General features: G+C 42.9%; 1 protein-coding gene and 1 pseudogene across 1 annotated transcript in view; one reads left to right on the forward strand and one right to left on the reverse strand.

The window, feature by feature from the left end:
• Positions 1-2,762: 2,762 nt before the first annotated feature.
• The window catches only part of INSC (INSC spindle orientation adaptor protein), a 116,865-nt gene continuing 92,998 nt past the window's right edge, over positions 2,763-26,629 (forward strand). Inside the window, exon 1 of the mRNA XM_056851051.1 lies at positions 2,763-2,807. Within this exon, the coding sequence (XP_056707029.1) occupies positions 2,779-2,807 (29 nt within the window). The 5' untranslated portion in view covers positions 2,763-2,778. The remainder of the gene's footprint in view (positions 2,808-26,629) is intronic.
• Positions 11,459-13,053, reverse strand: LOC130478821 (histone H2A.Z-like; annotated as a pseudogene).

The following is a 26,629-nucleotide window of genomic DNA, read 5'->3' on the forward strand; positions in this document are numbered from 1 at the left end:
CAATCCACAAGGCAGAAAGGGCATTTAAAAGTTAAGGTGCCAGCGCTGGAAAAGCTCCATCTGTAGCCATCACCCCCCCCCCTCAGCATGTAAGGCCTTGTGAAAAGGATCTTGATTCTGTCCTTTTGGAGACCTGGATACAAATCTTTGCGGTCCCTATGAGACAACACCTACTAAGGCACTTATACTTATATCTATTATTGATACAGGTCACCGAAGAAGCCATATGCGAAACGTGGTCCCGATCTAGACAACACGTCTGACATCTTTTTCCTGTGGCTTTGTTCCAATAACTGCAACCTAAAAAGAATTTGAATGATTCAAAAAATTCTAATATCAAATGATACCTTAATTGGTTGATTACTTGAACTTACCTGTTGAATCAGGATCCTTGGCATCCTCTTGATAAGTCATACCTATTGGATTGTTATTGTAAATTTTGTATCTGTTTGTACTCCCTTTGTATATGCTGCATATATTTATTCACTTTGCACTTTATAAAATTCACTTATTTGCTTTATAGTGTTATAGTGCTGTTTTGGGTTGCTCCAACCTCCAGGTACTAGCTGGAGATCTCCTGCTATTACAACTGAACTCCAGCCGATAGAGATCAGATCACCTGGAGAAAATTGCAGCTTTGGTAATTGGACTCTATGACATTGAAGTCCCTCCCCTCCCCAAACCCCATCCTCCTCAGGCTTCGCCCCAAAAACCTCCCGCCGGTGGTGAAGAGGGACCAGGCAACCCTATTCCTGGAACATTTCAGAGCTTTTTAGAGGGACCAATTCCTGGTTGGAGGATTGCTGGGGAGTGTGATGTATATATGTGTGTAAGCTTTTAAGTGAGCCCTCAAAGACTAGTTTCTTTTTCCTGACTCAAGACCTATATGGGAGAGGGCTCATTTATAGGGCTGCCAATGTTCAGGTACTAAGGAAACAAGAAACCTATGCTGAAATAGTATAGACTAATGAAAGAAGCAGCACGAGGCTCAACTATACAAAAATGAAAAAGCAAGATTGACTATAGAAATACTACTATAATTTTTCAAACAGTTAGCAAATGCAACACCAAAGGGAAACAAACTATATATGCTGGCGTGTTAATGGACACACCTGCCTTTAGTGTTGCATTTGCTAACTGTTTGAAAAATTATAGTAGTATTTCGATAGTCAATGTCCAGGTACTAGCTGGAGATCTCCTGCTGTTACAACTGACCTCCAGCTGACAGAGGTCAGTTAACCTGGAGAAAATGGCTGCTTTGGCAATTGGACTTTATGGCACTGAAGTCCCTCCCCTCCCCAAACCCCGCCCTCCTCAGGTTCCACCCCAAAAATCTCCCGCCGGTGGCGAAGAGGGACAAGGCAACCCTATTCAGTTAGTTCTATTTTAGTGTGTGTGTAGGTTGTAGTTGCAAGTGAATGTAAGTTGGAAGCAATAAAGAATCCTATTGTTGAAGCTGCCAGACTCTCCTGTGTGTGGTTAGGTTTGCTTGCCCCTACACACTGGACCCCAGAGAATACTACAGGGGGGTTAATGCAGTGATTCTGTCTTATTCCTATTAGAGCCACAGGCACTGATGAGGGTAAAAAGAGTGCGGCCTTTTATTGCAGCCTATTTTTTGAGAGGGAAAGTGGATATGAAGCAGGCAAAATAGAGTCACAGTTCGGGCAAGTGGAAACGAGAACACTGTGGACCTGTGAATATCCCATGTTCAAGTGTGTATTAGAATCCTACAACCAGGCCTGGTGATGCAAGTCCCCCCCCAAAGGATATCAAGAGAACAAAAAAAGGGGGGGAAATAAGTAAATTAATAAAACAGACCCCCATTCACAAGTCCAGAAGGCAGAGATTTGAAAGTACGAAAAAGAACCATTTGACATCTCAGCATATTGATGCAGTTGTAAATATTGCTGTTCCTTTTTAAAGGAACAACATACTTATTCCCTGGTTTGGAGGCTCTGATTCCAATCTAACTGGGAATGCAGATGCCGCCAGTTGTCTGTGTGGTGGAATAAGGTTAAAATGGGTCAAATCTAACACATTTGATTCCTGTTTTTTTTTTTAATCTGGCAGATCAATTGCATAAACTATGCCTAGACATGCTACATTTGTCCCATTGAACACATGAAGCTGCCTTATACTGAACCAGACCCTTGGTCCATCAGTATTGTCTACTCAGACCAGCAGTGGCTCTCCAGGGTCTCAGGTAGAGGTCTTTCACATCACCTAGATCTCAGGTAGAGGTCTTTCACATCACCTAGATGCCGGGGATTGAACCTGGGACCTTCTTCATGCCAAGCAGATGTTCTACCACTGAGCCACAGCTCCTCCCCTTTTTTTGTGAAGAGGATGAGAGATAACATTCTAACATAATACTACTGTTTAGATTGCTAGTGGCTTTGGAGGTGCTGAAAGAAATCTCTCTGTTACATCTTTTACGTTATGATCATAAAAGGTACATAGAGACGGAATTTGTAGTTTGACATATTTACTAAGCCCTTGAGGAAGGCCTTAAGTCTGTTAGCTGAACAACTGAAACACACATTTTAAAAGTAAGTGAAACCAGTTCTTATGAGCTTCTCTTAAAGAGACAGCTCCTCACTCCATCTGGGACAGAATGTTGTTCAAACCAGTTCACTGAGGATCACATCTGTATCTTAAGCTGTGAGAAAATAAAGTGATGTTTTGTGTAGAAAAGCAATCTATATTATCTCAATTATTTCCCCTCCATTTTAGATTTTTGTCTCCGGAGACGCATGTACACAACCTGAGATAGGCATGGCCTTTCTAGCTTTCCCAGCTCAACGGTAAGTAATGCAATTTTTAAAAAACAAGAATTAGTGCTGTTACTTGTCTGTGTTTTTACTGGGATTTACCTCAAAAAGGATATTTAGAGAAACTCATGCACTCAGAATAGTATTACCATTCTGGGAGCCAATCTATAGGGTTGCCAACCTCCAGGTACTAGCTAGAGATCTCCTGCTATTACAACTGATCTCCAGCCAATAGTGATCAGTTCACCTGGAGAAAATGGCTCTTTGGCAATTGGACTCTATGGCATTGAAGTCCCTCCCCTCCCCAAACCCCACCCTCCTCAGGCTCCCGCTGGTGGCGAAGAGGGACCTGGAAACCCTACCAATCTATGAATATATGTTTTTCCACAAATAGTTCAGAGGTCTCTGTTGGCATGAATGGAGTCTCCTACAGATGCAGGAGGTCACATGTTCACTGGAGGGCATTCAGAGTTCATGAAAGGGATGTCAATCTATAAATTGAAGGATTTATTTGTGAAATAATTTGCAATGTTTCACAATTATTAAATGCACCATAGAATTTATCAGCTAGTTTTTAAAAAAGTTATAACATTTATTTGATACCCCATACTTCTAAGACTATGGGGTGAACAGTGAGGTGGCCAAATTTCTCCTTATAACAAAATGTTTGGAATTTCCAAAGTGGAATAGTAGACAGAGAAGAAGAATAATTTCTGCTGTAATACAGTCCAAGTAATGTCTATGGAATGTTTGGGAATCTGGTCTTCAGATGAAAGAAATGTAGCAAAGGAACACAGTAGTGTTGTACATGAAACCGTTGTTACATGGAGGCATCCATGTTTTACATTGTGGATGTAGGCACACAGTGAAATGATATTTTGGAGAAATAATAGACTGCTATCATTATAAAGGCTGACTTTTCAAAATCAACATTTATAAAATTCATGCTTAAGAATCAAATATTTGTTAACTCTACTTTTAGTGGTTGGGTAGTTGGCAGGAAACTGCAGTTGTATTTGATGTACTTATAATTCATCCTACAAATCCTTGAGAAGATGCAGTAATTGAGTGCTAGACATAATTAATTCTATTGAGCTGGAATCTTGAGTAGGGCTGTCAAAAAAAAAAAAATTCGGTACAGTTCGGATTCGGCCGAATTTGGCCCTTGTGGCTTCGGTACGTGCCGAAGTCCGAACTCCCCCACTTCGGATCCGTTCAATTCCGCGGGAATTCAAAGTTCGGAAAAAAAATTCGGCCGAATAAAGCCATTAAAAACACAACCGCGCCTTTCCGCGGCTCTGGGGGGGGCATTTTTGGGCTTAGAGGTCCCAAACTTTCAGCAGAGCTTCAAAGGACGTATATTGAAAGACTCCCCAAGTTTTGTAAAGATTGGGTCAGGGGGGGCTGAGATATGGGCCCTGAAAGGGGTCCCCCCCACCCTTAATGTGTGTCTCTCCGCAGAGCTTGCCGCCCACGCACAAAGCTCCAGGCCCGACAAACAGCTGATGAGAGCAAGGGCGGGGCAGGTGCTAAGAACTTTGCAAAGCAACACAATGGCAGAACAACCCCTTTGCAAACATGCAAAGGGCGGGGCAGGTGTGAAGAATTTTGCAAAACAATACAACTGCAAAGCAACACAAGCACGCAATGCAACACCTTTGCAACAGTGCATAGCAACACCTGATGCCTGGGAGTTTGCATACCATGGAAAGGGACAGAGGCAGCTAGCTATGCATAATGAGCAGGAGGGGGTGGAATTTCTCCTTTTGCATTGGACTTGGGACCAGGCAGATGCATTCTTTAAGTCACCATTTGAAAACCAGTTTTGAGCAAGCATCAAAATAACCTAACTGATCTTATGAATGAGGAAAAACCTGAAGAATAAAAATGAAGCCCCCCCTCAAACCAGGGAGAGAGAGACTGAAGGGGGAACGCACACCCCAGGCAGAACCGGCAAAAGCCCCCTTTGGCTTCCCCCCCCCACCCACAGAAACTGCTCCCTCCCCACACACACACACAGACTCTGCTTTCCCCCCCCCACACACACAGAAAAGAAAAAATATAGATTAAAGCCCCCAAAGGGGTCTTACTGTGGCTGTCTTCTGTTCCAGCAGGAGGGGCTGGGAGGCTGGGTAATCCAATATGATTCCATTTGTATCCAATATAAGATCCATACGTATGCATCTCTCGAGGGTGATCCATTCATCCCAATAGGGGAAAGGGGAAAGCCCATATCTCGGGGGGGCCCTGACCCAATGTTTACAAAACTTGGGTGGTATCTTAAAAAGCCTTGACTGAAGCTCCGCTGAAAGTCTGGGGTCGGCACACCCAAAAATGCGCCCCCTGCAGCCATGGAAAGAGAAAAGGGGGGGGGAGCCAATATTTCAGCCCCCACTGAACCCATCTTTACAAAACTTGGGTGGTCTCTTAAGAGGGATTCTCTGAAGCTATGACAAAAGTTTGGCGGCTGCACCCCCAAAAAAGCGCCCCCTGCAGCCACGAAAATGGAAAAGGGGGGAGAGGAAAAAGGGGTGGAGCCCATATCTCGGGGGGCCCTGACCCAATGTTTACAAAACTTGGGGGGTATCTTAAGAAGCCTAGTCTGATGCTCCACTGAAAGTTTGGGGTCGGCACACCCAAAAATGCGCCCTCTGCAGCCATGGAAAGAAAAAAGGGGGGGAGCCCATATCTCGGGACCCCCTGACCAAATGTTTACAAAACTTGGGTGGTCTCTTAAAAAAACCTGTCTGAATATCCCCTGAAAGTTTGGGGTCAGTACCCCAAAAAATGCGCCCCCTGCAGCCACGGAAAGGCGCGAATGTGCACAAGCACCCCCTCACACACACATGAGGATTTCCCTCTCTCTCTCTCTTTCCCCGGCCGGCCGCACATCAGCTGATTCCTCCAGTACTCAATCCTGACTGATTGGCCAGAAGAAGACCCAGCTTGGCCACCGATTGGCCGGGGGAGGAGAATGCTGCTTACTGAAGGTTATGCTGCTTACTGACGGCCCCGAATTGGCCGAATTTATTCGTGAACTCCCGAACTCGCTGAATTCGGCCCCCCCGGTTGCCCGCCAGTTTTGAGTTCGGTTCGTCCCGAACTAAAAACCGCCGAATCAAGGGAAATTCGGCTGATTTTCAGTTCGGGCCGAACCGAATTGACAGCCCTAACCTTGAGAGTTGGCAAAACTTATTCAGTGTATAGATGTTTGTTGACGGAAAACAAGACCAAGTTTTCAACATCGGCTTTAGGATAGCTGATGACTCACGCTCCTCCCTATTCTACGAATCAGGCTTTGGAACTTTGGAGGTAGTAAAGTCGTAATTCAGGGACTTGTGCTGGAATTGGTGGCCTTTTTGCAATTTTGTGTCTGGTACTGTAAATTAAAGCTTTTGTTTTAAAAATAAGGTATGGGCTCTTCACTCTGCTTGATTACTTTCCTGTAAGGCAGGCAATACAGGAAAAAGAGCTGTTTTGAAGACTTCCAGATTAACCTAGGGAAAAAAAGCTTATTTTTGGAGTATTAAGGTGCCATTTTTTCATATTTGGGTTCCTCCCTCCCTCCCTCCCTCCCTCCCTCCCTCCCTCCCTTCCATGGTCTGGCTTTATTGGCCATAGCCTTAAGCCTAACCACACTATTTTTTTAAAAATCTCCCTTTCCCCTCCTAAATCTACCCTAATTATAAAAGGTTTTTTTAAAAATTATTTTATGCTGAATTACTAAAAGATAAGAGGCCAAGGAATTAGTAATATTCGGATCCTTATCCTACAGAAGAAAGGAAAAACTCATAAACTCATCCTTCTCTAACAACAAGTTTTCCCATCTCTATCTTCACCAATTAAAGGGCATTCAAAGACTAAGAGCCCATTCCTGAAGGGGGGGTAGATCTGTGGCAGCTGGGAGCGGCGTAGCTGTGCCAGCTCCTCAGAGGCTTCCCTGCCACCACAGAAACAAAAAAAGGATTAAAAATTTAAAAACAAAAAACAAAAAAGGGGGAAATGGCCTATTGTACAAAGCAAGGCTGTGCCACCAGAAAAAGTAGCACAGTCATGCCACAGCTCAAGGGGGCATTCCCGGAGTGAACAAGGTTAGGAAGCTGTCCAAAGGCAGCTCTGCCCCTGAGAATACCCCCCCCCCTTTGGCAGCGCGGGCTTTCCCTTCCAGAAAATCCCTGCTGGGGTGGCTGCGCTGGCAGCGAGAGCCTGCGACTCCAGGATGCTGGTGTGTTTGTCCCTGTGCCGGCATAGGTGCTACCTTATAAAGTGGCACCTATGCCAGTGCGGGGTCATGCTGGCTCCTAAGGAGCTTTTCCCCCCTCTTCAGGAATGGGCTGCCTGTGAGCCAATATAACCATCTTCCCCGTGTTACAAGGAGAAAAAAAAAGTTTGAGCCCAATATAGTCATGTTTTAGATATGTAAGAATTCTTATATGGTTCTCTGTTTGCCGACCCAGCGTTTAATTGGGGAGTGGCCGGAGCTGGCTACACTGAACCTAACCCCACAACAAAACTGTAGCATGCAAATAAGAGCACAGACACATTGTTGGGATAAAAATGACCACAACTTTTATTGGTTACAGCGTAAGGGCATTGGCATAGCATAGGGGTTGGATCCCGGGCATCGGCTGACCCGACTGCCAGCCAATGATGTACCTCCTACTCTCAGCCCACCTGCTGGAGAGTAGCCTGTGAGGACCTCCTACTCCCAGCCCACCTGCAGGGAGTAGCCTGGGATGGCAGTATGCAAGATATCACTTGGACATGAGCCACTCTGTGAATCCCCTGCCACTTGAAGGGAGGCCACCCTGACAGCCCCCCGATCTGGGCATGTCTCCTGCCAGGCCTCCCCCAAAATCCCTTATTGGGATCCCCAGAGTGGGGAAAAGGGTGCACGCCGGCTGTCTTCCCCCCAAACTGGATCCAGCCCCATGCAACACTGCCAATAAGTTGTGACATGAAATAAAACAAGATAGAACAAACTGCAATGCCAAGTAAAGGCAGGGAGGGTGGGACAAGCCAGGAGGCTGAATGCGTGGGTAGGCGAGCGAGGGCCGAAAAACTGAGGCGAGCGAGGGCTGCATTTATATCTGACTGGTGGACCCACGTGAGGCCCACAAGCCCACCGTCTGCTGGCCCTCCCTGATTGGCCCCCTTTGAATCAGGGCCCTTGCAAAGAAGCAAACGGCCGGGCGGGAAAGTTAGCTAGCAAGCCTGCGCAGATGCAGCAGGCTTCCCAGACGGCCGCCGCCATTGCCAGGAGTGCCCGCCCGGATCCTGGGGAGCTGGATACTCTACCCTGCCGCCCACTCCAGCCACCCCCCACGCAGGTCAGCAAAATGTGGCGCAGGGTAATTCCTGAGCCAGTGCATCCTGTCCTGGTTAATAATATCACCGTTTTTGTTGTTTTGTTTCTCTGTCCTTTTCTGGAGAGAGTGTAGATTTCAAAAGTCCCTTGTGCATTGAATCCCTGTCTAGTGTATTTCTATGGGACTGCCGGATTTGTGCACATCTGAACAAATACAAAGAAAACAAACCCATTGTGGCAAACAGGCCCGAAGGGTTTCTAAGATATAACAATGTAATAGCGATCAATTTCATTGGGCAACAAAGTACTTGGAAATGAAAGTACATATGAACCCCTCTTCCCTATTTACACTTGATTAATTTGTAATATGGCTTCTTTCCAGAATGGAAAAATTTATGGAATTTCTAGAAGGAGGAGAAAAAAAATCTTTAACAGAGCTGTAGTTGAAAAGAGGAGCAATGTTGCTGGCAATGATATTCTTTTGCCTTTGAGAGACATTGTGCTTCTTTGTAATAGCATAATTAGTAAAACAGCTGCCTTTGCAGTCTGTACCAGAAATAAATGCATGTGTGAACACCATTTACATTGTACTATGCAAGGGAACAAAATGAATTCTGAAAAGTAGAAACCCTTGATAACGGAGGTTTGAGTAACAGAAAATCCATTATGAAAGCTGTTCACTTATGCCCATATAATTTCATAATATTTCCAGTGTCTTGCAGTACAACTTGCTTGTAAGGAACAATGAGATCATGGAGCAGCTCTCTTGTAAAATCTGATTTAATTTTTTATATAACTTTTATGTGAACAAAGAAAAATGGCTGGATGCCATTTCCAGTCTGATTCTATAATACTGTGCTATAATGCAATTATTTCAGTACACCATTTTATCAAATTAGTCACTAATAACAATGGGAGGAGGGGAGAATGAAGTTATAAACTGCTTTGGTTTCCCATTGGGGGGGAAGTGGGCCCCTTAATTTCCAGTCATTCCATGTTTCTGGAAAATCTTGCCAGTTCAGTTATTAAAATGTATATGGTATACACTATAGTCAACATTATAGGCGACTAGTTTTTGGCGTACCTTGAGTAACATTCACATTGCAAGCATGCATGAGAAGACAAATTTTAGCACAGTAACTGATGGCTCTCTTTACAATTTGTTCCTGAGATTTATGGTGAACCAGTGATTCATTGACAAATTTTGAAAGAAACACTGCAAGGAATTATTATTATGAAAAACATCTCAAACCCTTTCTTTGCATTCTCGTGTCTCTTCTGCTTCTGTGGTATTTTCTTTAATTGTACTGCCTCTTACCTAATAACACTAATAGAGACTCCTTATGGGATTATTGTGAAGTACTGAAGTAAAGCATGCAAAAAGAACTTTAAGTACTTAAAATGTTGTTGCTGTTGTTATACTACAACTTTCGGATTAAATCAGATGGTGCTAAAAAGACCTCATTACCCAAATTACAGAAAATCAGCATTCAAAGAAAATGGGTGGGCTGTAAACTAAATATGAGCCCTCAGTGTGATGCAGCGGCAAAAGGCTAATGCAGTCTTGGGGTGTATCAACAGAGGCATAACATCCACATTGCAAGATGTCATGTTCCTGCTGAACATCTGGAGTACTGTGTGCAATTCTGGAGGCCCCAATTCAAAACAGATGTGAATAGAATGGAGCGGGTGCAGAGGAGAGTGACAAGGATGATCAGGAGCCTGAAGATCAAGCCCTACGAAGAAAGGCTGAGGGACTTGGGAATGTTCAGTCTGGAAAAGAGAAGGTTGAGGGGGGACATGATTGCTCTCTTTTAAGTATATGAAAGGCTGTCACAAATTGGAGGACAGGGAACTGTGCCTGTTGGCAGCAGAGGATAGGACTCACAATAATGGGTTTAAATTACAGGTGGAAAGCTACTGGCTGGACATTAGGATTTTTTTTTTTAAACAGTAAGAGTAGTTCAGCAGTGGAATCGGCTGCCTGGGGAGGTGGTGAGCTCCCCCTCACTGGCAGACTTCAAACAGTGGCTGGATGAACACTTACCAGAAATGCTTTAGGCTGATCCTGCATTCAGCAGGGGGTTGGACTAGATGGCCTGTATGGCCCCTTCCAACTCCATGATTCTATGATTCAATTCTGAAAATGAGATGTGACTAATGGCCACAGTCCACAACACAGAAATTATATAGAATTTCTGAAACTTCTTTGCCTGGCTCAGCATACCAGACTCAGATTTCTTGTTGTCCCTTCACTTCCCTTTGCGCTTTATTCAGCTAAAGACAACTCATCAATTTGCCAGTTATGTTAAATATGATGTTAAACATCGGGATCAGGAGTATATATATTGGAAAAGGAGGTTTGGATCCTGTGGAAAAGTTCAGTGTGCACAAGGTGGGCAATTTTTGTTCTGATTCCTCTCTTTCACAGGAGCCCAGTAGCTCCTACCTCTTGCTGCTCCTAGGGGTCCCCTGTCCCCCAGGAGCAGTGTTTTGGGGGGCATTTTGGGCTGAAGCAAGAGCAGGAGGGGTTGTATTTCTGTGCATGGAAGTTTTAGATGTGATCCAAATTTCAGTTTCCACACTCATAGGGCAGCATCAGTATCTTCGGGTGTGGAACCTCTGGACTGAATGAGTATAATTTCTTCACAAGTCTGTTAAACATTTGTATTCTGTCACTAATACCATAGATGCAAATGTGTGTCTCTGTACATTATCTGGGGTTTATAAGCTTGATTTTCCTGGTCCTTGTACAGCAATGCCTTTTAGCGTGTGAAGTTTTTGGATTGCTGCCAGTTGGCCTATTCAAAGGCACAGTTGTCTAAATTTCAGCCTACTTTTTTTTGTGTGTGCTGTCACCTTGAAGAATGAAGATGTGGCAGGTCATTCTTAAGCTGGAATGCTGTGGCCACAGGAGCCCATCTCTGCTTTTCTTCCAGTGATGGCATCAATTCTGCTCAATTAAGACACAAGTCTGTGCAGATCAAATTGGGGCCTCATAAGTCTGGCAGAGTGAGATATCTAATGCCTGTCCTACTTTCAGCAAAATAAAATAAAAATAAAATAAATAAATGAAAGCTTAAATTGTGAGCCACATAGGTCAATTGGAAGAGTGTTTATTTGGAAATAAAACCTGTTACAGCAATGGAGTCGTGCATCTCATTAAAATCCAACATTTCTGAAAACAGCCAGGAACCACTACAGGCAGCAACTTTTGTGAAGACATGTAACACTTAAATAAGGTTAAGACTTCAAATGAGGAATTTCAGTTTGTTAGAAAGCTCAATGAGCTCTAGTTTCAAGGTTACAGAAAGGCAAAGTTGTGTTTCACAGATGCAGTCCACTGGGAACCCACCAGAACTGGACAACTGAGCATTTAAGAGTCCAAAAAAAAGGGATTCTGTTGCTCTTTCTTTCCAATAAGAGATTTATGGGTATGTGGAATTACACCTCCACCAGCAATTGTTGCCTTGATAACAGGATCGAGTTCTTCATCACCTTGGATTTCAAGTCACAAGCGACGGGGAGTAATTAACTTTCAAGTCTTTGGATGCATTTCCTGATAACTCGAGAACCTCAGCTGTGATGTACTCCAGGATAGCAGCACTATACACAGGGCTGTAGCCCCAACTCGTCCATGACTTGTGCTCCTTGACTTTAAATGCCAATGAAAGCAACCAACTGGGAACTGTAAGCCAGCTCTCTGCGAACAAGACACTGTCTTCAAACCTATTTCAAACAAGACCCCCCCAGACAGGGACCCTTATATTTATAAACCCCAAAAGACCCTCTGACATTTTTCTTGTCTATTACCCTGCGGCCAACTTTCATGAGTTTTTAAATTGGATTAATTCTCGCCATACTCATATCACATTAACCAGCACTTGTGATTTTCACACAGTTGATTTCCTTGATGTGTCTGTTTTTGTCACACAGGAACAGACTTTAGCAGTCAAACCATTTAAAAAAAAATTACCGACAAAGGAGCCCTATTACATTTTCAGTCTCACCACCCTACTCATATCAAAAGGAATTTACCCTATGGACAATTCCTCCGGTTAAAACGGAATTCTACATTCCATACAGATGACCACAAAGAGGCAGACCATTTATGCCACACTCTTCAAACCAGAGGTTTTCCAGACAATGTCATTCAACATTCCAGAATTAAAGCAGACCACACAGAGAGACAAACTTTATTATTGGAACGCGATAGGAATAACACCCATTCTAGTATTGCTGCCGCTTTACAATTTCCCCCATTGTCAGGGGACATACAAAAAATTATAAAACGACACTGGCATTTGGTCAGTGAAATTCCGGGCTGCACTTTACCACCTAGATTTGGATTAAGTCGCACATGGTCCTTTAAGGATCGTTTGGTGCACTCGGACATTCTCCGCCCATCTCAGAGTTCCCAGCCGGTAGGTCATTTCCGGTGCGGAGAATGTATCGCCTGTGCGCAGGCGCTACCTGTCAAAGAATTCCAGGACACTCGTACTGGGTTCAAGTTTAAATTAAGTCACTTCAGTAATTGTAACAGCAAATGGGTAATTTACATAATCCGTTGCCGAAAGACGAAACGTCCAGTTAAACTTAGAATAGGCAAACACAGGTCGCGTGTGCGGAACAACAATTTAGAGGCTCCATTGATTGCTCACTATAAACAGATGAAACATACTGACCATGAGATGCAATTTTTTGTTGTTTGGTTATACCGAGGAAAACCTTTCCATAATCAAAACATAGACTGGATCCTGGCCCAACAAGAGGCCAGATTCATATTCCACTTTGACACGCTTTCTCCAAATGGATTGAATACTAGTTTTGAACTATCCAGTTTCCTATAAACAATTGCTTGATGCAAAATACCTGTATTTTGGGACTTGTTTATTTCTGATGTGATTTTTTCATAATATTCATCTTTTTGAACGAATTATACTTACCTGTTGTTACATCTTTATCATTCATACATACTTAGAATATCACAGCTGTGCGTAATATGTGTTTCCCTTTAAATTTTCTGCACACACGCACCTTAGCAGATGACGCAGATTCGCCATCCGCTAATACTGAAAGCCTACAAGCCTCGTTTCCCGGGTATGTATATAAGATTTTGTATTTTGTATAATGACTATTATGTATCTCACCCTATATAAGTGCCATATGGATAATTAAGAATGTATTTTTAGAACACATGTTCTGTGAACTATGACTGAATGCCGTGGGATTGCCTGTATCGAAAAAGCGTATGTGAAATAGGACTCTATACCAGAAACATATCTTGTTTCGGCACCCTTGGACTTCACTGAACCAAATGATTGTTTTGGCACTTACCTTGTATTCAATTGGAAGTTGTATAGGTACTTACTTACCACCACTGTTCATGTTTACATGTTTATGTGCTTACATTATATTGACTCTATGTGCTAAAGCAGCAGTAGTTTCTTTTCTTTTCCATAAGTGCCTACTCCTTGTTGTAAATCCTACTTTAGGGGCACTAGCCTACTAGTTTGATTTCCAAACCTCCTGGTGGTACTGGAAATCTCCTGCTATTACAACTGATTTCCAGGTGATAGAAATCAGTTCCCCTAGAGAAAATGGCTTCTTTGGCAATTGGACTCCATGGCATTGAAGTCCCTCCCCTCTCCAAACCCTGCCCTCCTCAGACTCCACCCTCCAAATCTCCAAGTATTTCCCAACCCAGATCTGGCAACCCTAAGCCAGAGGCCTGGATAAAATAATCCACTTGAATAACAAGGTAGGGGCCCCTGAGCTAGCAGGAATTTCCCTAGATGCTCTCACATGGGAGTAGCCCACTTGCTGGAATGCTCCGGAGAACACGTTGGAAGGCCTCCCCCGCTAAAGCTTCCAGAAGCACCCTCACACCCATGGCCAAAAGTAATTGACTCAAGCCTTCCAGACAACAGCCTGAGACTATAGAACCCTCCTCAATATACCGTCTACCCTGGTCATTCAATCCCAAAACCAGAAGCCATCATCTAGCTGCTGCTCAGCCTTGTACAGCCCGAGCCAGTCAACCACCCCGGTAACTCTGTCACCCCACCTGATTTGCCCTGCTGTACCCTGTTTTCTGCACATTTTTGGCTTCCACTTTCCCTTAGGTGTGCATCTTCTTGCACCTCATTCTTCCAAACATATAAATAGGGCATCTTAAGCCTTCCAGCTTTGTAGTTGGTTCAGTAGTTCTGTAGCAGACCCTCCTTCCCTAGCTTCAAGTTGACTTATTTCCACACCTTTGATGAATCCCTGAATCCCTCTCTTGGATCCCCAATTTCATAGTTTGTTTTGGTTTTAGATTTTTTTCTTCACTCTGGGAATTCCCTTACCTGCACTTTGGTGTAACAGACTCTTCTGTTCAAGAACACATACATTTTTCATTCTCGTCTTTATTTCCCTTTAGATCCCCCATTCAGCCCCCATTAAAAAGCAACCAAGGGAAGCATTGCTAGGATTGTGTTGCTGTACTACAATATTATTTTGTGTTTCTGCTTTCTAGGGTTGCCAACCTCCAGGTACTATAAACAAACAGCGCTGTAAGGGTGACTAGTCAATAAGAAAAAGACAGCACTAGCTCCAAACTTATCAAATTACAAAAGTATAATCTAAACAAGGTGTATACCACACACTACCACAAAAATACGAATACTCGGTACCGAGGGAATACAGGCAAACAAAGTTAATGACAACTTGCTGAAGTGAAATCATAAATAACGAATCCGAAGTTATAATTCCCAAAGTTGGCAAGTGCAGCCAGAGAAACGCGCAGTGGACATGCGCAGAACAGTAAGGCAGGATCAAGTCATGCGCAGTGGTTCTTCTGAGGGCAAGTCAAAGCTGGAAGAAAATGGGCATGTGCGCAGATGGAATGCTGGAGAAGAGTAATGCAGTGCTTTGGAAAATAAAAAGAAAAAATGCGAATGCAAAAAGCTTGATAGTTGTCTGTAGGTCTGTACATGTCCTCGATTCCGGGAAGAGTATGGACGTGTTTTCTAGATAAAAACCACGTTTCACTGTGAGGCTTCGTCAGCCAATGGTAGTAGTACTTGAACAGACAATGCAGCATTAGGAAGACCAAGTTGTCATTAACATTGTTTGGCTATATTCCCTCGGTACTGAGTATTTGTATTTTGGCGGTAGTGTGTTGTATACACCTTGTTTAGATTATACTTTTGTAATTTGATAAGTTTGGAGCTAGTGCTGTTTTTTTCTTATTAACCTCCAGGTACTAGCTGGAGATCTCCTGCTGTTACAACTGATCTCCTGCCGATAGAGATCAATTCACCTGGAAAAAATGGCTGTTTTGGCAATTGGACTGTATGGCACTGAAGTCCCTCCCCTCCCCAAACCCTTCCCTCCTCAGGTTCTGCCCCTAAAACCTCCCGCCGGTGGCGAAGAGGGACCTGGCAACCCTACTGCTTTCCCTTGCATTTCTGTTGCATTTCCCTAGCTTTGTATCTCATTAGGGGAATAAAGAATGTTTCATTTGAGATTCTCTCTCTCTTTCTCTCTCTCTCCTTTTTCTTTCTTAACCAGAGTGCTGTATCAGACTGGGATCCATGTATAGACTAGACTGATTGTTCCCAAAAAATTTCCTGGTAACACAGTTTGAGCCTGTACTTATAGAAGATGCTTTGCATGTTACGGGACTGACATATATACTAATATTAGGGTTGCCAGGCCACCTGCGTGGGGGTTGGTCGGGTAGGTTGGCCTGCTCCAGGTTGGGAAACTCCTGATGATTTGGGGGTGGAGCCTGGGGAGGACAGGGACCTCAGCGGGGTACAATCCCATACAGTCCACCCTCCAAAGCATCAATTTTCTCCAGAAGAACTGCTCTCTGTAGGCTGGCCTTCCTAACAAGGGTTGCCAGGTCCCTCTTCATAACCGGCGAGAGGTTTTTGGGACAGAGCCTGAGGAGGGCGGGGTTTGGGGAGGGGAGGGACTTCAGTGTCATAGAGTCCAATGGCCAAACCGGCCATTTTCTCCAGGTGAACTGATCTCTATCAGCTGGAGATCAGTTGTAATAGCAGGACATCCACAGCTAGTACCTGGAGGTTGGCAACCCTATTCCTAACAGATATGGGTAACAACATTTAGTTGGAGGTATATCTTAGTAAGCATGTTTAGTTTTGCAACCTAAGCATGGCAGAGTTCCCAACATGCATTGTTTGTAGTCAGTTCAGTAAGTATCTTTTTCTTTAAGGAAATAGTCCTAGAACTTGCAGTGAAATGAACCTTTTCCAGCTCTTATTTTAGAGGCTGAATTTGCTTACCAGTTGCTTTTTAAAAATTTTTGAGGACCATGATTGAAGTCACCTGAGTTCAAAATCTTTGGCTATTGTGATTTTACAAAAACCAGAAAGTCTATGACCAGTCCATAAATAAATACAAGTTTCCTGCTCCCTTGGGCAGTGTATTAAATGCACTACAATCCTTCCTCTCTTTGGTCTCCCACTTTCCCTTTCTTTTCTAGCTTAAAGATTTTGACAAAGCCATAAGGAGGAATGTTTCAGATAAGGTCACCCCATGCATATTTATAGCCTGGTGCAGCATTCCAGAATACTGCTTGAAATGGCCTAATAATTTATCTATCCAAGGAAACTGTTTCAGTCTGTTGTCTTATAAATTAAACTGCTTGACCGCCAATGCTAAGAAAATCCTTCTAAAGAGAGCTTCCATCTCTCAAAAGTGTATGCAGTGTTTGAAACTAGTGGCTACTTCTTGTTATTTCCTTTATAATTAATTTTTATGCTACAAAAAGAAACAAGGAGAAAAAATGTACAGCTCTTTCTGTACACTTTCTTCTCACGTTTTCTCAGTAATCTTTGCAACAGTTCTGTTAAGAGAAACAGGCTTGTTGTTCCTGTATTGCTGAAGGCTGATGGGAATAAGGCTGATCCGAAAGAGGCTTGCTTAAGGATACCTAGTGCATTTGTGGCTTAGGTCAGACCCTAGATAAGAGCCTACATTCTCAGTGCTGTTTTACCTGCTACGATTTTAGTGGAAGTTCCTGGTGAGATAAATGGAGAGGTTATAATCCTTTAAGTTTTCCTAGAAGGTATGAAAGCCAACATGTTTCTATTGATTAAAGATAATTTATGAGCTTGTAGGACAAATGCACCACCTAGGAAAAAAAATTAGTTTGGAGCAGCACTTCACTACAGTGAAATAATACTGGTATGCATAATGTGCTTCAAATCAATGGTTTTGTCAGGAGGAATTTGCAAGCGCCCTGTTCATTCTGTCATTTACATGCAGAAATGAAACATGTTCATGTGGTGTTTCTATATGGAGCTTATACATCAACTGTCTGCAATATTTCCCCAGGGTAATAAATTGTGCATATGTTCCCTTTGCATATATCATGGTGGTTATGTGGAGTTTGGGGCCTGAGCCAGTAGGCTCCCTGTTGAAGTGTAGTACTCTTTTACAGTTCATCTCATTTATGGGAATAGACAACTTCTCCAAAGAAGAAAGAAGGTTGTTATTCCTCATCAATTAATATATCTCATTCTCAATGTGGCCCAATCTGTGGATACTTAAATGAGGTGACTGGGCCATGGACAGACAAGACAGAACTTTCTCCAAACCTGAGAAAAGCCCCGTTTGCAGAAAAATCTGAAATCTCAAAAAAATACAGTGGGGAGTTAAAAACCCCAAATGATAAAAAAGTAGCATCTGCAGCTTTCAGAGAAGAAAGCCCTCAATGGCCATTGTTAGAAAATCACAACAATATTGGTTTCTATCAGGAAGAGGCAGAAGGAAGGGGCAGGGCCCTTTCCAGGTTTGTTTTAGGCCAGGCCTAGCAGCAACCACCGGACCACTTACTACTACACAACTTTCATGACTGTACTGTCCGGGCGTTATTGCCGAATTCCAAAAGACCAAAGTTTTTGCATCTGTGGAACATCTGCTGTAGAGGATTTATACCACTACTTATTTGAATGCCCTCTATATGTGGAACCCAGGGCTAAATTTCTTGCCGGGTTGGTTTCTGGCCTAAATACCTGTCCTAGAGCCGAAAAACTAGTATTTTTGTTAAAAGATACAAATGGGGTTGTCTCTTATAGGACTGCCCTGTATGCTCTGGCAGCAAAGAAAATAAGGGCCAATATGGCTGCCCAATAAGAGCCAATATGGGAATAGATCCTTCAAGTTGATTTTAATGGTCGCTAGGCCCCATTGTCCGATTGGGACACCACCACAATTTTTAGCTATTATTTTGTTGTTTTGCATGCATCGTTTTAGCAAAGTTTTATTATGTATATTTATTATTATACCAGCCGCTTACTTCTGTTCAATAGCAGCCACCTCATAATAGCCAGTGTGGTGTAGTGATCTGAGTTTCAGATTAGGATCTGGGAGTCCCAGATCCTACCACTCTACTGTGGAAGCTTGTGGGGTAACCTTAGGCCAGTCACAGATTCTCAGCCTAACCTGCCTCACAGGCTTGTTGTGAGGATAAAATGGAGGAGAGGAGAATGAAGTAATTGCTTTGGGTCCCCACTGTGGAGAAATGTTGGGGTATAAGTGAAGTAAATAATAAATGTAGCTGAACCTGGAAGGCAGATAAAAGGTAGGTTGGTGGGTGGAAAAGAGAGAAGGAAGTAGAAAAGGTGAGAGGGCTGCCAGAAGGAAAAAGAAAGGAGGAAATAGTGTGGGAGGTAGGATTACCAAGTCCCCCCTTGTCACCGGTGGGGAATGGGGTGGTAGAGTTGCCAGATCCAGGTTGGGAAACTCTTGGAGATGTGGGGATCAAGACTGGGAAAGACAGGATCTCAGTGGGATACAGTGCCATGGAGTCCACTCTCCAAAGCATCCATTTTCTCCAGGGGAACTGATCTCTGTAGTCTGGAGATTACCGGTAATTCCAGGGGATCACCAAGTCCTATCTGGAGGCTGTCATCCCTAGTGAGGAGGGGAAAGTGAGCAGCCCCTAGCAAGTTCTTGCTGGTTTCCCCTTGTATAAGAAGGCGTGGCCCAACAGCCATCACCATGCAGCTGAGTGCAGCCCAGTCAGACTTCTGGAATGGCCCAGAGTTTTCCCAGGGAGGGGTTGCCTGGAGGAGGGAAGGAGGGAAAGCTGAAGAGGTAGAAGGAGAGAAGGAAGCAGGACAAGAAGAAAGCCCATGGAGGCTTTCAGGAATGGGAAAGGGAAATAATGGAGAAGGGAAGATAAGATTCCCTGTACAAGTCCTTGTGGGTTCCCTTGCTTGTGCATATATATATTAGGATTGCCAGGTCCCTCTTCGACACTGGCGGGAGGTTTTTGGGGTGGAGCCTGAGGAGGGTGGGGTTTGGGGAGGGGAGGGACTTCAATGCCATAGAGTCCAATTGCAAAGCAGGCATTTTCTCCAGGGGAACTGATCTCTATCGGCTGGAGATCAGTTGTAATAGCAGGAGATCTTCAAAATCTTGCATAGTGTTTCTAATTGTCCTTTGTAATTATTGTTATACTCTACTTTCATTTTGCTGTAAATTATTTTTTTTGCGTTTCAAATTTCTTTCAAAATTCTTCTTGCTAAGCAGCACTTTTCCGGAAGTCTTTTGATCAAGCATCTAAATATGAGCCTTGGTGCTGGGTTTTTTTAAATATGTATGCTATTTTAAGAACATTGTTTTGCTATAAGGTTATTAACCCATGCACATGGGGTTGCGCCATGAGTGGGATTTTTCATTATTGCTTTTGTGGCTAATACTGAAGATGACGCATTATCTGACACAGATGCTTCTGGCTTTATTGTCTGTTAAATAATTTTTGGGGACTATCATAGCTATGAAATCTGTGAAGCTTCCCCCTCCCAGCCCTCCCCAAGTCCTAGGGTTTAAAATTTTCTGGGAACATTTTTGATTACAACTTTGGATAATCAGAGACATAAATATTGCTGGATCTTGTTCACATTTTTAATTGTTCTTGGTGAAATCAGAAAAATTACAGTAAGATTCAATGAGTTAATGCATAGAAACGACTCTGCGTGGTTGATGTGATCATTCCTGGTTGTACATGAGCTTTAATCATGTAGTGATATTAATACAAAGCATGTTTGAATGGTGTTTACAAGTGACCCTTTAAATAACTTAAAAGCAGAAGCAAGAAAAGGACCAGAATGCTGCTTCCAGGTTTTTAAAGAAACATGCACTTAATTCTAACACTTAATGCTAACTCTGAAATCTTTACACTAGAGGAAGCGTGCAGGTAATTGACTTACGAATGCTCAAAACAAACTAAAAATCAGTGAAGACTGACCAAATTGATATAAAAGAGCAATTCCTTGTGTCCAGACATTTGGCAGTCAGCAGAATACTATGTGGCAGATGTTTTTCTGATGAATAGGAAATTGGGAAATACTAGTGGTTGTGATCCTGTTTACGCCACTGGTTAAGGCAAGCCATTTTACCACCTGGAGCGTTCTCTATATGGTGTGCTGAAGTAGTTTCTAGGTGTGATATATTATCTATGTGCTACGTAATACTGAAATGTTGCCAATATTCTTGAAATAATGAATCTGACCAGAGCCTGAGATAAATAAGTGTGAAAAATCTAATGTGTAATGATTTTTTGTCCACGATCCTTGCCTTCTCATTGGCTGTACCTTTTCCCTTTATCATGTAACAGGCTTGCTGAGCTTAAAAAAATAAATAAGTGAACCTGACAAATTAGTGAAACGACTGTTCACACTCTAATTTTTATATGCCTGCTCTTGGTTTGTAAAAATAATTTCCTCCCTTCAAGTTAGAAATGAAAGCCATGCAATTCATTTTAAAGTTACTTGTCATCTTGTGTATACACTCATATGTGGCCTCTAAATTTGGCAATACTTTCTTGATTTAATTGCCTTAATTTGGTTCTCTGCAGATGAGGGACGGTGAAGATCTGAAATTGGTTGTTCAGTCACATCTAACAAGCAAAACCAAAAGAGAACTGACAGAACACTTTCACAGCCTTGTCAATGGTTTTACTTTTTGCTTCAATCAGGCAGGCTGGTGACCTTGTATGTTTGACCCCATTTCTTCATTCATTAACGTACTGGTATCTATGAAATGTTGCAATTCCCCAGTTCAAATTAATTTTCAAGGAACTAGAGTGATGCAGTCAGACATTTCCTAGAACTTTAACATTACAAAGAAACGTGTTAATAAAAATGTGTCCTGGTCACTGTTTCTCATTACATGTTCTCATAGGCCTGTAATATAACAACCTACAAAATGGACAAAGCATGCAGGTGTACTTTATTTACAAAGATTTAATGAATACCTTGTTATCTTGAAGTGGAGCCCTATTATTGGCAGCCTTGAATGTCTATGAACCTTGTGGCATGTTGGCTGTCTACATGTATCTTTGATAGGTAGGGCTACTGACAGGCTTGTGACTGTTCATATGAAATTACTGCTTATGTGAATGTGTGCCTGCCTATCATGGAAGTATAAGCAGTTAATAAGCTTTCATAACTGCACAGGAGTTCTTTTGACCTGCTATGGGCATTCAAACAGCAGGTCAATATTTTCTCAAATACAAATTTCTTTGTGAAAGCTTTGTGTAGTAAACTCAGTAAGCATATTTCACTTCATTATAGGGTTGCCAGGTTGGTCCTCATCAGCAGCAGGAGCTTTGCTGGGGTGTAGCTGGTGGCCGCGATCGGGGCATGCATGCGACCCACACGATGCGCCGTCACTTCCAGGTTTACATAGAAGTGACGCGGATGCTCTACCAATCACCTCCCAAACTCTATGGTTTCCATAGAGTTTTGGAGGTAATTGCTAGAGCACCCATGTTGCTTTTAGGTAAACCCGGAAGTAATGTTGACGTGTTGCACAGATCACGTGTGCACTGATTGCGGGGGCCCCTTCCACTGGCCTTCTTCCGCCCGCTGACCAGCTGAAAGGCGGCAGGCAGCCTGGTGGATTGGTGGACTTTTGCCCACCCCCACCAGTCAGTTGGCAAGCCTACTTCATTATGAAATTCATGCTGGATCTCGTACAGGTGATTGATTGGCCTGACTTTGTTTCTGCAAATACTTTTTCTTAACTCATAGATATGTAATCATTACTATTATTCTGTTACTACTGTAAAGGTAAAGGTCCCTTGTGCAAGCACCGGGTCATTCCTGACCCATGGGGTGACGTCACATCCCGGCGTTTATTAGGCAGACTTTGTTTAAGGGGTGGTTTGCCAGTGCCTTCCCCTGTCATCTTCCCTTTACCCCCAGCAAGCTGGGTCCTCATTTGACCGACCTCGGAAGGAAGGAAGACTGAGTCAACCTGGAGCCGGCTACCTGAAACCGACTTCCGTCGGGATCGAACTCAGGTCGTGAGCAGAGCTTTTGACTGCAGTACTGCAGTTTAACACTCTGCACCATGGGGCTCCTAGCTACTACTGTACCCTACTATAAAACAATATAATTACTAGTTTAAAACCTGAATGGTGATAGTCAGAGACAAACTAGACATTACACACAAATACATTTTGTAAACCTATCATAAGTGGACCCAGGGTATATAGTTTTAAGAGGAGGGGGAGAAGAAACCTTTTCATCATCAACTGTTTATTCTGCTCAAAAAAAATATATTTAGCTGCTTTACCCTTGTGAAGATACAAATACACGTTTTCCAGGGCCTTCTGCTCATAAGTGCAGCATTTCCGCTGCACACATTTGCATCCTACATCTAGTCTCTAAAGGTAAACCTTAAGAAAATACTCAAGGGGCTTAGAAATGTAAGAGACGTTTCTGATTAAATTATTTTGAACTTTGGAAATACTGGGGCTTCTGCTATGAATTCTGAAATGTTATATACAGTTTTTGGTGGGAAAGGATCAACTAGAATTCCCTGATACTAGTTTAGTTTATTTGTAGACTGTCCTTAATTAAAAACATTCCAGAGGCAGTTTACAGCATAAGAAAATTCAATAAAAGACAATAAAATAGTCAATAAAGGAGTTCTATTTAAATACAGTAAAAGTCAGTATAAGAAAAAACAACAACAGTTTTCAGCAGTGCCTTTCTGCCTGTCAAACCACCTTTTATCAATCTAACTCAAAGGCCCTCTGGAAAGGGCACATCTTCAAACCTATCCAAAAGGCCTTTAGTAGCTGTTCACAACTTCTGAAGCAAGGAATTTCAAAATTAGGGAACAGTAGCTGTAAAAGTCATCCTCAGGATCCATCAACTGAAACTCTGCCAAGCTGGTTCTCAGCGGAAGGCTCCTTAGGCCAGTCTTAGATCTCATGGTGGTTGAGGGGTAAAGACAGTCCTTCATTTACTGTGGACCTAAGCTATTTAGGGCTCTAAAGCCAGCACCTTTTACTGAACCCAGAAAGCGATTAGAAGCCCCAAAGTAGATGGTATGACACTGGCTTCATAGGAACACTCTGGTAGGTATGTTATATACAGTTTTTGTTGGGAAAGGATCAACTAGAATTCCATGATACTTGTTTGTATCCTACTAGTTTGATACTAGAATGTATCCTAGTTCCATGTTTTAGATCAACCTGAAATTTCCAAAGAGTCTTCAAGGGCAGCCTGATGAAGAATATGTTACAGTAGTCGACATCAGGATGTTATCTGTGCCCCAGGTCAGCTTTCTCCAAGAAATTTCACAAGTTGGTGAACCAGCTTCAATTGGTAAATGATGTCCCATGCAACTTCTGACCCTTGATCATTTAAAGAAGACATTGAGCCTAGAAGTGTCCTCCAAACAGCATACCCAGCCTTTCAGAGGAAATATAATCACACCCAGTAGTAGATGAGATACCATTCCTGGCTTGGCTTTACAGGCAACAAGACTGAAATACTCCCTAAGGCAGCTATAGGCTATGTGGCTGAGCAAATACTCAAACACCATTTCAGGTACCTGCCTGGCTGATGGTATCGAAAGCCACGGAGGTGTCCAGGAAGAAAAGCAGAGACACAGTCCTCTGTCACATGACCAGCATATTTTGACCTAAACAGGGTGACCCAAACAATTTCCATGCCATAATGAGGTTTAACCTCCTCCTTCTAAAAGATCTAGCTACTCATTCACTGCCTACATATGCTTGGCTTCCAAACCTTTCCCCAAAAAGCTTGGAGAGACCAACTGACAGAGCACCTAATGCAGTTTGAAGGGTATAGCAGGAACACAAAATTATCCGAACCCCTGTGTGTACGCAGATCAACTTGCATGAAGTTTTGGGATTCTTGTCTATGAATAAATATTCACTGTTTATGATGCAGCTTGTATGTGCTAGGAAGCTGTGTTCAATTACAGCCTTCCAACACGGGCATATGTAGAGAAATATGCAATTTGCACAGGGTTTTCAGACAACGTCCTATAGAAGTGCTTTCTACATAGAACATACGTCATTGTGAAGTAGACTTCAGAATATTCAATTTCCAAAGTTTTTCCCTTGACCAGTAATTTAGTGAGAATTTGAGGTTGTCAAAGAATGACAGTTGCTTGAAGTTTTTAGGTCTTTCGGAGCCTAGGCATTGTTGTCTTCAAAAGCGGTTCACATTTCAACAGTAGCCTCCCATTCTTGTTAAAAAATACCCTTGCATGTCAGAAGGCTGTCAGGGGCATGAAATCCAAGCAAGAGTGTTCTGATATCTTGTGTATTATATCTTGACATCAGGAAGTGATGGCTGGATGAGTGCACATTTCTAGTTTTTTGAGGTTTAACGTTTGAACACACAATCAGTTCCTACCAAGGTATAAGACAAATTGGAAACAAAATCTGTGCAATGTGTCACTCTGTCAGGGAAAACTGATTCACTTAAGTGATAGAGAACAGAATGATGGCTCAGGAATCTTCTGTCAGGAAGCTGGCTGGACTACCTTACTTTTCAACTTTGATCTGAAACTGTTAGATGTGGAAACCAACTCTCCCAAGTTCTTTAAATGGCTAGAACTCTCATTTGTTGCATTGCTTTTAGATCCTGCTTCTCAATATGGTTTACGTGGGAAACCAAGACCTGCTAAGCTTAACAAGTTTTCTGTGTCATGGGCCCTTGGATCATACCTTAGAGCCCACTAAAAATAGTAGTCTTTGATTAATATTTTTAGTGGATATTGTACTCACAGAAATCAGCACAAGAAGTGGTGGATTGGGTCCTATATAGCTGCAAAAGATGGCAAGTCAGAGATTTTGTATCTCCTCTCCCCATACCACCCTGTGAGCCTTGAAAAAACAAAAACAAAGCCAAGGATTGGGGAAATCCCACCTTGGGAAACTTATGCATACACATACATTTCCAAATGCAGCAAGCACCTCAGGGCCACTTCAGTTTGCAAAATTGGGGCAGAGAAGGCCAAAGCCCCGTCTCCATGTGATTGTAATACAGTCACATGAACATATGAATCTGCCTTATACTGAATCAGACTCTTGGTCCACCAAAATCAGTACTGTCTACTCAGACCAGCAGCGGCTCTCCAGGGTCTCAGGCAGAGGTCTTTCACATCACCTACTTGCCTAGTCCCTTTAACTGGAGATGCCGAGGATTAAACCTGAGACCTTCTGCATGCCAAGCAGATGCTCTACCACTGAGCCACTCCCCCTCCCAGTCCTCATACACCTGGGAGGCAGGCATGAAACTCCTGGTATGGATGCTATACAAAGTCCTTATAGCAGCCATGGGAAGTTTCCATGTTTTGCTTATGGCTCTTAGGTGCCTTTCCACAATAAGCAGTGTTTATCTTTTTATCATAAAGAAGCAGTTTGAATGGCTGAACCCCCCATCTCCATCTGAAAGCTTTATAAAAATATGCACATTGTCTTTATGCTGTGGCCTTGATTTTCAAACATAATCCACCAAAAGAAGAAGCAGCTAACTATACTATTTAGGTAATCCTAACTGAATTTTAATGGATGCTCTCTCAAATTTTCATGATTACTTCTTTCCCAGTATCTTGATACTAGGCTAAAGAATACACAAACATGTGATTGATTGGGGTTGTGGCTCAGTGGTAGAGCATCTGCTTGGCATGCAGAAGGTCCCAGGTTTAATCCCTGGCATCTCCAGTTAAAGAACCAGGCAAATAGTTGATGTTGAAAGACCTCAGCCTGGGACCCTGGAAAGCCACTGCCAGTCTGAGTAGACAATACTGACTTCGATGGACCAAGGGTCTGATTCAGTATAAGGCAGCTTCATTTGTTCATCTGACACAGTTTCCTCTCTCCAAAGCTGGTATGTATTGAATACACTAGAGGAACTGAAGAAGACTGTGACACGAGCCATCACTATCTGTTCATGTCCAGACTTCCAACAGCAATTCAAATTCAGAATTGAATTCAAATATTTTGAACTGTAAGTAGGGTTTCCAGCTTATGTTTGGCAACTGGAAGGGGGCTTTTGAAGGGCCAGAGAGAGGCAAGAATGGTGTTGCATGACATCACAGTTAAGATCTGCCTCCTGAGCCCCACTCTCTGTTTCCTTGCCTGTTGCAGTGAAGTAGTTTGCAACTCAAGAGAGGGCGTTTTCAGTTGTGGCACCTCGCCTTTGTAGCCTTGAGGCTCATCTGGTGCCTACCTAGGGTTGCCAACCTCCAG

Source organism: Euleptes europaea, chromosome 6 (assembly GCF_029931775.1).
Source record: "Euleptes europaea isolate rEulEur1 chromosome 6, rEulEur1.hap1, whole genome shotgun sequence".
In the NCBI taxonomy this organism is placed as follows: Eukaryota; Metazoa; Chordata; class Lepidosauria; order Squamata; family Sphaerodactylidae; genus Euleptes; species Euleptes europaea.